General features: G+C 51.3%; 1 protein-coding gene across 1 annotated transcript in view; it reads left to right on the forward strand.

The window, feature by feature from the left end:
• The window catches only part of RIMS4 (regulating synaptic membrane exocytosis 4), a 62,760-nt gene extending 51,912 nt beyond the window's left edge, over window positions 1-10,848 (forward strand). The window contains exons 3-6 of the mRNA XM_027078041.1: window positions 3,597-3,709; window positions 4,004-4,105; window positions 4,711-4,850; window positions 9,124-10,848. Of these exons, the coding sequence (XP_026933842.1) occupies window positions 3,597-3,709; window positions 4,004-4,105; window positions 4,711-4,850; window positions 9,124-9,342 (574 nt within the window). The 3' untranslated portion in view covers window positions 9,343-10,848. The remainder of the gene's footprint in view (window positions 1-3,596; window positions 3,710-4,003; window positions 4,106-4,710; window positions 4,851-9,123) is intronic.
• The last annotated feature ends 40 nt before the right edge of the window (window positions 10,849-10,888 follow it).

Consider the following 10,888-nt stretch of genomic DNA (forward strand, 5'->3'; position numbering starts at 1 on the left):
CACAGAGCCTCAGAGATGCTCCAGAGTCATTTGACAAGACACTAGACAACATTTCTGCAAAGCATCACGCCCTTTTCTCAGCTCCACCCAATAAGAAGCATGGGCACGAGTCCCCTCTGCTTTCAGAGTCCCCAAACCTCTGTGGAGTTTCCCATCATCCCTTAGCACTGCCAGCCCAGCCTGGGGACCCAGACCTTCCTCAGTTCTCTTCCCTCCCTGCCTGACTCCCTCTGCTCTCCCTGGCTGGGGATTTGGGGTTGGTTTGTTTACTCACGGGCAGGACAGCCGGGTTTTGCACCTCTCCTTCCAAGACTGCTGCTTCTTAGATTTGAAACTCAAAAGCTAAGAATCTGACTGTCTTGTTCTCTGCATCCTACAGGGTCATCCCTTCTCTGAGGCAGTAGACCTAGGATACCGTGGCTCCTGCCTGAATGGGGAAAGGGTGGCAGCAGGTAGTAGGAAATCATGAAAATGAAAAAGTACTCAGGCTAAAATCTCAAATTATTATCCTTCCATTGACTCTGCCAATAACTTAAATCAAAACAGAATTTGTTGGAATGATTGTGGGACATCTCACGTGCTTGAGGAAAGAACTGGGTGGACAGGACTGGGTGGCTAGTAGTTGGGGCTGTTTTCAAGGACAGGCCATTCACACGGCTCAGTTCTCATGACTGTTGGTCTCCAGGCTTCTCTTTTATTTCCCAGAGAGAGTCTTTGCTTGACTGAGCTTGGGTCAGCTGTCTGACCCTGTGTCCATCAGCTCTGGCCAGGGGACAGGGTCACTGCATTCATTAGTCAAACCAGTTGCTGTAACAAGCCTCTTCAATCAATGACTTATGGCTTAATGACAATGACTTAATACAGACATTTGTATTTTGCTCATGCAGACTTCAGTGCAGGTGTTTCTGGTCATTGCTCCCAGCCAGCTCCTTTATTCTCGTCTTTTTTTTTTTTTTTTTTAAATCCAATACGTGTTTATAATTCCTCTACTGTCAGATATTTAGATTGTTTTCATTTTTACTATTATAAGTCATCCGTGGCTAAATACAGTCCTTTTCTCCTCAATGTCCAAAAGCTTAAAACAGTTGATTTCCCTCTTTTCTTCCCGGATCTCTGTCCTTTCCCGTCTTCTGTGACATTGTATACACCTGCAACATAGACCTTCTCCAAGGTCCAGAACTAGACTCTCTTGCCCCTGCCTTGTCTCAGTCACCCTCCTGGGCGAGAGACAAGTACTTACTCTCTCCTGCTCTTCACTAGGCTCCTTTACTCTTGTGGTTTCACCATCCTGAGGACCTCAGGACCCTGTGCTGGTGACTCTGGTCAGGATAGAGGGAAGATAGTATGTGGGAGGTGGCCTTCCTTCCTCTCCCCTTGTTGCTGGACCCTGTGTATCCTTTGGCCCCCAGTTCAAATTCTCCTCTCCTGGTCCATTCTGGGCCACTGCAGCCAGCAGTGCTTCCTCTCTTCTGATGACCCCTGGGCTCCCACAACCCGAGGTGGGCGGGTAGAGGACCGGTTGTGCCTCATAAGAAGACAGTAGTCTTTTTTAGTTGTTTCTTTGGGGGGCAACATGTTTGTTTGCTCAGCAGAATGGTAAGTTGTTTGTGCACGGAGTCTTCTCTTGTTTCTTCCCCCAGCTTGCTTGGAATTTTATACATAAAGGCCAAATAGTCTTGGGTGACATGAGTTGGGCAGTGGCCTCGTATGGTAGCAGGCACTGCCATCATATAGCCCTCGGACAGGTGTCTTTCTCACTCCTGGCCTCAGTCTTCCAATCTATGAAATAGGGAGTCTGCTGGCTTGGAGGACACCTTCCTGTAACTGTTTGCAGAGCCAGCAGGTATATCCTTTGCCAACTGTGAGGTTTTGTGAATTAGCAAGGAGGTGTAAAGGCGGGCAGCTGTGGTTCAGGCACCAACGAGCATGTCTAGGGTGTGAAGAGCTGGGTCCAGGCAGAGGAGACCATGAGTGAATTGTTCTCTCTGAAGAACTGGGGCAAAGGTAGACTAGCAGAGTGGTTTGGAAGCAGAAGGGGGCACCCTCGGAGTGGAACCAGAGACCCCAGAGGCCGAGAGCTCAGCAGGTTCCCTGAGAAGGGAGCTGGGGGCAGGGTGGCAGCTGCTCTCAGGCTGGGGAACAAAGTGTACAGTGCCCTTGAGGCCCAAGGCAGGCTCCCCTTCCTGTTCAAAAAGCCCCTGGCTGCTGCTGTGAAACCCAGCTCGCGGTATGTGCTTATTAAAAGTTAGCTGTTACTCTTGGAACATGCCCAGGTGGAAAGTCACCTGCGGTTGGTCTTAGAAGTGTTGTATCCAAGTGTTGAGTCTGCCCTGTGAGTTCTGGCTTTAGGTTGGCCTGAACCTGCTTCCTCATCTGAATAATGCTGATAAAATCAAAACAAAACAAAACAAAACCATCCTCCTTTGTTTGTGGCAAGGTTCCTATGAGAATGCTTTGCTCCTAGAGGTAATAGGGGCACATCAGGCATGGTACTTAGTGCCTGATCTCATTACATACAACAGACCTAGGAGATGGGAAAGAAAAAACTAAAATTGGTTTCAGCAAAATAATATAATAATAATTGTTGTTGTTGACTTATGTAACAACAACAACAACAACAAAATATCTCTTGCTTCAGGCAGAGTTTGATCCAGGAGGTCACGCAGTGCCACCTGTGTGATGTCTTCCTTCATGGGCTGCAGACGGCAGCAAGAGAGCTGCCAGAGGCTCCAGTTTTCCGTCTCGGGCTCAAATCTGATGGGAAGAGAGAGCTTCTCACTTCCTACAGTTCGAAGAAATCTTCCTGGGCAGATTCTTGGGAGCTGCATTGGGCCACACGCCCAACCCTGAGCCAGTCACTGGCTAAGGAAGGAACGGCTTGATTGGCTAGGCTGAGCCTACGCCAGCCTCTGGAACCAGGTCTGCTCTGCTCCATGCGAATCAATGCCTTGGGGGAAGGGGCTCCCCAAAGGAGATTTGAGGTCTTTTTCCCAAAGGAAGGCGAGGGGACATTGGGCAGCTCTGTGGCAAGAGCAAGTGCGAACCTTGGAGGCTGAGCCACTGGCGCCGTGCATCTCAAACTGTCCAGTGCAAACGAGTCTTCTGGGGTTTGTGTTAAAAGCCAGTTGCTGATTCAGCAGCAGGGGAGTGGAGTGGGCCTCAATTCCCTTTCTAATTAGCTCCCGGGTGACGCTGCTGGTGTCTGGACCACACCTTGAGTATCGCAGCTCTCACCCATAGAGCCAGGCATTGACAAACATCATCTCCCGTGAGTCCTACAGCCACCCCGAGAGGCGGGTGTCACCATACCCATTTCATGGAGGGGGAACCTGAGGCTCGGCCAGGAGAGGTAGGACAGGGAAAGGTACAGGACACAGAAGCTAAGCCCTGGAATTTTGGAGTCAGAGCTGAGATTTCAGGGCTATTAAAGTAGAAAGGAGGCAGAGATAGGACAGCGGTCTGCGTGAGGCTGGGTGATGGATGTGGACAGAATCACTGTGGAATGAGGGCCATTCTGGAGCTGATTGCCTGAGTCATCAGAGTCCTCAGTCGGCCCCTGGGAGCGTCTGCTTTTGTCTCATTCTTTCTTCTTGCAGCCTTAACTATGGGGGAGTTTGCCTGGCATCGGACGCCCAGTTCAGTGACTTCCTGGGCAGCATGGGGCCAGCACAGTTTGTGGGCCGCCAGACCCTGGCCACCACGCCGATGGGTGAGTGTCCCAAGACCTGTTCCAAATGTTGGGGGGGGTCCCCACCAGAAGCCCCGTGTCCCTCCCTCCTTCCCCTCTGCCTTGCCTCCATCTAATGAGCACCCAGCCTGGAGCCCAGTTCACACCTGCCAGGCGCTCCGCAGAGCCCGGGCGCTTGGTGTGGGAGTTGTTCTGGTCTTGTTTGGGGCTGGGAGCAGGGGGAAGGGATCTCATCCCTCAGCGGAGAGGAGGAGCTGAGTCCTTGATGGAGCTCCCAAGCCACTTCCCAGTCTCAGCTCTTGGGGCCTGTTGCAGGGGATGTGGAGATCGGCTTGCAGGAGCGGAACGGTCAGCTTGAAGTGGACATCATCCAGGCTCGGGGACTGACGGCCAAGCCCGGCTCCAAGACACTGCCAGGTGTGGAGGCTGCCCTCCCATCTGCAGGGTGGGGGGTGGAGGTTGGGGGGATGTCCTGAGGGCTGTCTGGGTCTAGAAGAGAGAAAATTGGGTCCAGCTCTGAGGGATCCCTCAGTCCTAAAGCGAGTGACTCTTGTGTAACTGGTGATTTAGGATTTTTTCTGGAGACCCAATTGGAATTGTCCATTGACCTTGTCAGCCTCCCCGACTGGACTGAGCTCCTGGGGGCCAGGGACTGTCTTTCCTGTTTATGGTTCTACCCTAGCGCCTGGTAGGGCTCATGGAATACCATGGGTGCTCAGCAAACATCTGAGTGAATGGGTCAACCATGAATATATAAGCCCGGGAAGGGTGAGCAAGCCAGGGACTGAGAGAGGGAAAGGGTGAGCAAAGGAAAGGGGAGGCAGGCAGGACCACCCGAGGGGGCCGAGTAGGCCCCAGCTAACCCTGGCTGCACCCCACCACCTACCCCCACCTGCCCCTGTTGCCTCTTCTGCAGACCCCCTGGGGGGACTCTGATCCCCAGCAGCGGGTCCCTCTGCTGCGCCCTTCGCCCACCATGTGGGGCTCAGGCTAGAACTCATCCTGCTGGCCTCTGTCCCCAGCGGCCTACATCAAAGCCTACCTGCTAGAGAACGGCGTCTGCATTGCCAAGAAGAAGACCAAAGTCGCTCGCAAGTCGCTGGACCCGCTGTATAACCAGGTGCTGCTGTTTCCAGAGAGTCCCCAGGGCAAAGTCTTGCAGGTGAGGGGCTCGGGGGTGGGTCAGGGTGCAGTATCAGAGGGAGAAGGAGGCCCTTCTTGGGGGTGGGGGGCTCCCTGCAGGGCTTCATCTGGAGGAAGTAGAGCACTGTGGCTAATCTGAGCGCCACAACTTGGTGTGCGACTTTGAACAAGTTCCTTTCTGAACCTCAGCTTCTTCATCTGTAAAATGCAGATACTAACAGTACCCACTGATAATGTTACTGTGAGAGTGGAATGTGTGCTTTGTGCAAGAAGAGTATTTGCAAGTTTGGCTCTACAAGTGGCTGCCATTAACATCATCATCATCATCACCATCACCACCACCACCACCAACAACAACCTCTGGAGGCCAGGGGCTTGGCATGGAGCACAGTGGCAATAGACTGAGAGCCTTTGGAGGATCCAGAGAGGTCTTTGGCTCCGTGGCTTTTAGGAGGATCCGGGAGCTAGAAAAAGCTGCCCATCATGGGGCCGGCAAGGCCCGGGTTGGATGCCTGCAGGAGCCATACGCCTGCTCTCTCAGGGCTGCTGTTTGGACGCCTCTAGCTTATACCTCAATTTCTTGCTCCTAACCTGGGCAGGCGGAGCAAACGAGGGTAGGGCCAAGGTGTTACAAGTCGCCAAGACAGTGGGACTTTTGCCAAACTGGGAAGCCCAGGTCCTGTCTAGGACCTAGTCTTTCAACCTGTGGGTTGAGACCCATCAGTGAGTTGTGAAATCAATTTAGTGGGTCTCAACAAGTATTTTTTTTTAATGGAATGGAATAGGAAATAGGAAAGAAATAGGAAATAGGACTAGGAAAGGTAAGTCTTAGTAAGATAAGTCTTATTTGGTGGAGCCCTTGCTTCAATTATGAATCCCATGTGTTTACTGGGTGATGATATAAATGTCTGTCTTGCTGTATATACTGGTCAAAAAAGTTTGGAAAAACCCTTCTGGTCTAAAGACACTCAGAGACAATTTGAAACAACCAGAAGACCATCTGGGGCCCACATCTGGTCCACTGGACAAAGGTTTGTGCATTTTGGCCTGAGCATCTTTGGAGAAGCTCCAGAGCACATCCCTATCTGGGATGCGGAGGGAGTGGGGAAACAGAAATCTGACATGGGGTCCTTGCTACTGAGCCTTCTGACTAATGTCAGAGCAGGACAGGCCCACTGCAATTGAGGAATGCCAGTTGTATTAGTCTGCTAAGGCTGCCATAACAAAGTACCATAGACTGGGGGGCTTAAGCAACAGAAATGTATTTCTTACAGCTCTGGAGGCCAGAAGTCCAAGGTCAAGGTGTCACAGGTTATGTTTCCTGAGGCCTCCTTGGGCTGCAGATGGCCACCTTCTTGCTGTGTGCTCACATGGTCTTTTTTCTACATGCAGACATTCCTGGTGTCTAGCTGTGTGTCCTAATCTCCTGTTCTTATAACAACACCAGTTAAAACCACAACCACCCTAACGGCCTCATTTTAATGTAATCACCTTCTTAAAGGACCAGTCTCCAAATACAGTCACATTATGGGGTTAGGGCTTCAACATGAATTTGAGCGAACACAGTTCAGCCCATAACACCAGTGGAAACAGACCCATCCACACACCAGACATGAGCTTCTGATCAGCTGCCTAAGGGGTGTTGAAGACTTAGTTGAGTGACCTCGGACAAATGATTCAACCACCCTGAGCCCCAGTTTAAACAGCTGTGAAATCGGAATCCTTTTTTGTAGGGTTGTTGGGAAGGTTGAATCTAAGGCTGGTTTAGCCTTAGAACGGTTCCTGACATGCGGTAACCAATAGCAGTGGCCCATGTCGTTTGCATATTACCCTGCATGCTTGAAGAACGTCTTACAGCTTACAGCGAGCTTTCACATCCATTATCTCCTGTGATCCTCGCTTGCCAGGTGAGCTGAGTGCGGGTGATTCCATTTACAAACAAGAACTCTGAGACTCTGTGAGGTTAAACAAACGACTTTGCCCCAAACCACCCAGCCAGCACTGGGATTAGAACCTGCGCGTGTCTGACCCTAAAGCATGTGCATTAAGACAACAGGCTCTATGCGTGATAAGCCAGCCCACCTTTGGAGAGGGGCAGAGTTAGAACCTGAGGTGCCGGAGAGCAAATGAGGGTCCTGTAGCCACAGACCATCCACCTGGCCACTCTAAGAGAGGAGGTTGACCAAGAAATGAGGAAGGCGCTGCAGAAAGAGTCTGTTGGAAAAAAGGAAGGAGGCTACCATGTACACTATACACGTAGCAGCCACTTTTTTAAAAATTGAAGTAGAGTTGACTTACAATATTGTGTCAATTTCAAGTGTATAGCAAAGTGATTCAGTTATTTTTTTCAGATTATATTCTACTATAGGTTATTATATGATATTGAGTATTCTTGTTGCTTATCTATTTTATATATAGTAGTTTGTATCTGTTAATCCCATACTCCTAATTTATCCCTCCCTCCCTCCCTCCCTCTCCCCTTTGGTAACCATAAATTTGTTTTCTATGTCTGTGAGTCTATTTCTGTTTTGTAGATAAGTTCATTTGTGTCATATTTTAGATTCCCCATATAAGTGATATCATATAGTATTTGTCTTTGATTCACTTCACTAAGTATAATATTCTCTAGGTCCATCCATGTTGCTGCAAATGGCAATATTTCATTCTTTTTTATGGCTGAGTAACATTCCATTGTGTGTGTGTGTGTGTGTGTGTGTGTGTGCACCACATCTTCTTAAGCCAATTGTCTGTTGATGGGCACTTGGGTTGTTTCCACGTCTTGACCATCGTAAATAAAGCTTCTATGAACATTGGGGGGTGCATGTGTCTTTTCAAATTAGAGTTTTCATCTTTTCTGGATATATACACCCAAGAGTGGGATTGCTAGATCATATGGTAGCTCTATTTTTAGTTTTTTAAGGAACCTCCGTACTGTTCTCCATAGTGGCTGCAACAATTTCCATTCCCACCAACAGTGTAGAAGGGTTCCCTTTTCTCCACACCCTCTCCAGCATTTATTATTATTATTATTTTATATATATATAATTTATTTTATTTATTTTTGGCTGCATTGGGTCTTCGTTGCTGCACGCGGGCTTCTCTCTGGTTGCGGCGAGTGGAGGCTGCTCTTCGTTGCGGTGCACGGGCTCCTCGTTGCGGTGGCTTCTCTTGTTGCAGAGCACGGGCTCTAGGCGCGCGGGCTTCAGTAGTTGTGGCTTACAGGCTCTAGAGCACAGGCTCAGTAGTTGTGGTGCACGGGCTTAGTTGCTCCGTGGCATGTGGGATCTTCCCGGACCAGGGCTCGAACCTGTGTCCCCTGCATTGGCAGGCGGATTCTTAACCATTGTGCCACCAGGGAAGCCCGCATTTATTATTTGTAGACTTTTTGATGATAGCCATTCTGACCAGTGTAAGGTAATAGCTCTGACCAGTGTAGGTAACTGTAGTTTTGAATTTTTCTAATAATGAGGGATGAGCATCTTTTCATGTGCCTATTGGCCATCTGTATGTCTTCTTTAGAAAAAAAATAGTGTATTTGGGTCTTCTGCCCATTTTTTGATTGGGTTGTTTTTTTCAATATTGAGTTGTATGAGCTGTTTATGTATTTTGGATATTAACTCCTTGTCGGTCATGTCATTTGCAAGTATTTTCTAGATTTCTGTAGATTGCCTTTTTGTTTTTTTGATGGTTTCCTTTGCTGTACAAAAGCTTTTAAGTTTGATTAGGTCCCATTTGTTTATTTTTGCTTTTATTTCTCTTGCCTTGAGAGACTGATCTAAGAAAATATCGCTACGATTTATGTCAGAGAATGTTTTACCTAAGTGCTTTTCTAGGGGTTTTGTGGTATCATGTCTTACACTTAGGTCTTTAAACCATTTTGAGTTTATTTTTGTTTGTGGTGTGAGAGAGCGTTCTAATTTCATTGATTTACATGCAGCAGTCCCACTAGCCGCTTTTTAAAACTTTGTTTCCGAGGATCTGGAAGCAGAGGGCCTTTTGGGGGGTGGGGTGGCAGGTAGGACACTCATAATGTAGGGTCAGCCCTCAAGGCTCGGGCTCAGAGACGGGGCGGGTGGAGGATGGAAAGAAATGGCAAGACCAGAGGCCGGACGCCAGTCATCCAGGGACCAATAATGGTGGCACTGGAGCCAGGAGAATATGGTGGGACTTGAGCCATTTTAGGCGGTAGAATTCCCTGGACTCAGAGACGAATGGGGCGTGGGGTGACCCCAGGTTCTGGGCCCGTGAGTAGCACTGACAGGATTTGAACCACTGTGTCTCTTGCCCCGCAGGTGATCGTGTGGGGGAACTACGGGCGGATGGAGCGGAAGCAGTTCATGGGTGTGGCCCGCGTACTGCTGGAGGAGCTGGACTTGACCACCCTGGCCGTGGGCTGGTACAAGCTCTTCCCCACCTCCTCCATGGTGGACCCAGCTACGGGCCCCCTGCTCCGGCAGGCATCCCAGCTGTCCCTTGAGAGCACCGTGGGGCCCTGCGGCGAGCGATCTTAGTGCCAGGGAGGGGGAGGGGCTCCCCAAGATGGTCTGGAGACCGCCCAGCCCCGACCTGGGACCCCAGGCCCAGGGGCACATTGAACAGAGGAGGATGGGGTTCTCCCCCCACAGCGGGGAAGCAGAACGGGGAGACCTGCCCCCTCAGGGCCCCTCCTCACCCCTTCTTTTCCTCCTATCCCCTGAGACCTTCCCTCTCCCGATGGGATTGGCTGCACTTTTGACTTGGCTGGTTCTTGACCTGGTGGATGTGGCTGCAATCCGGAGAAAGGAAAGACCGAGGTGGCAGAGCAAACCATCCTCCTGCCCCAGACACTGTCCGACCGCTCCCCCTTTTTGCCTCCTTGGAAGCTCGCTGCCCGGAGCCAAGTCCAGAACCCAGCGGCCATCTCCATGGTGCCAATTACCAGCAAGTGTCTTTCCTGCGGCACCGGGTTCAGGCAGCTACTCCTGCCCCAGAGCCTATGGGGCAGCTTTGCAAGGATCCGGAGCCAGCTCCGGGGGGCCCCAAGCCCCTGACTTGAAGAGGAGCTCAGGCCTCCCTCCACCTGCCCGTGGAAGGAGCTTTGCCGCAGCCTGTTCGAGTCTATCTGTCTGTCCCCTGCCTGCCCCTCTTATGGTGGCTCTAGGACTTGGGGTCCTTCAGGGACCAGAGGATAGGAGGGGTGCCCTGGGCCTGGCACAGACCCCCAGGGTACCTGCCTCTGTGGGATTGCAACAACCTAGTTTGCAAACCGTTAGTGGACTGGACAGAACTCTTGTCGCCTGTGTTTTAGCAGAGGAGCTGTGGGACCCCGATTTTTGAGAACCCCAGCTCCAGAGAGCTCACCGTCTCTGAATTTTGGGGATGTGGGATTGGAGAGGGAGTCTGAGGAAAGCTGGGCTTGGGACTGGTGGTGCCCAGGCGAGGGTTTCCCAAGTAGGAGAATCCCTCCTTGCTGGATGAGGTCAAAGGTTATCTTGTCTGGCCCTCTGCCTCCAGGCTAAGGGTCTGGGGAGGCAACAGAGCTCCCCAATTTTAGTCTTTTTAAACAAACCATCCTGTACTAAGGGCAGAACCCACTGCCCCGGCCTCAGTGACCTTGGCTCAAGGAGAGAAAGAGAGTGAGGAGAGGCATGAGTGTGAGAATTGGGAGGTTCCTTCTCGAGCAGGCCTGGGGCCCTCCCCGGGGCTTCACAAGCCCTTTTGCATGCTGGGGAGGACGCAGGCTGGCCCCCCTCTCTAGAAGCACATTTCTGCCACCTTCGCCCAGCCGCCCACTCCCCATACCCCCCTCATTACCCAGTCCTGCTGTGTAGGGCATAGTCCTGGTTAGCCGGGTAGGGTTAGCGTGCCAGGCCCTGTGCCTGCTCTTAGCTCACTCACATAGAGTCCTTACAGAGTCCCCAGACGGGGCGAGAGGAGATGGAGTGCATTCCAGGAGACGGCCTTTCCCTCCTCGATGGCCTGGCCTGGGCCTCGATCTGGAGCCTGGTTCACACGGGAGGCCGCCCCCCAGCCCCCGCTGCGCCCCTTCCCCCTCCCCTCCCCTCCCCTCCCCCTCCC

This window comes from Aethalodelphis obliquidens, unplaced genomic scaffold (assembly GCF_003676395.1).
Source record: "Aethalodelphis obliquidens isolate GAN/ISIS:26980383/991018 unplaced genomic scaffold, ASM367639v1 scaffold42, whole genome shotgun sequence".
Taxonomy (NCBI): domain Eukaryota; kingdom Metazoa; phylum Chordata; class Mammalia; order Artiodactyla; family Delphinidae; genus Aethalodelphis; species Aethalodelphis obliquidens.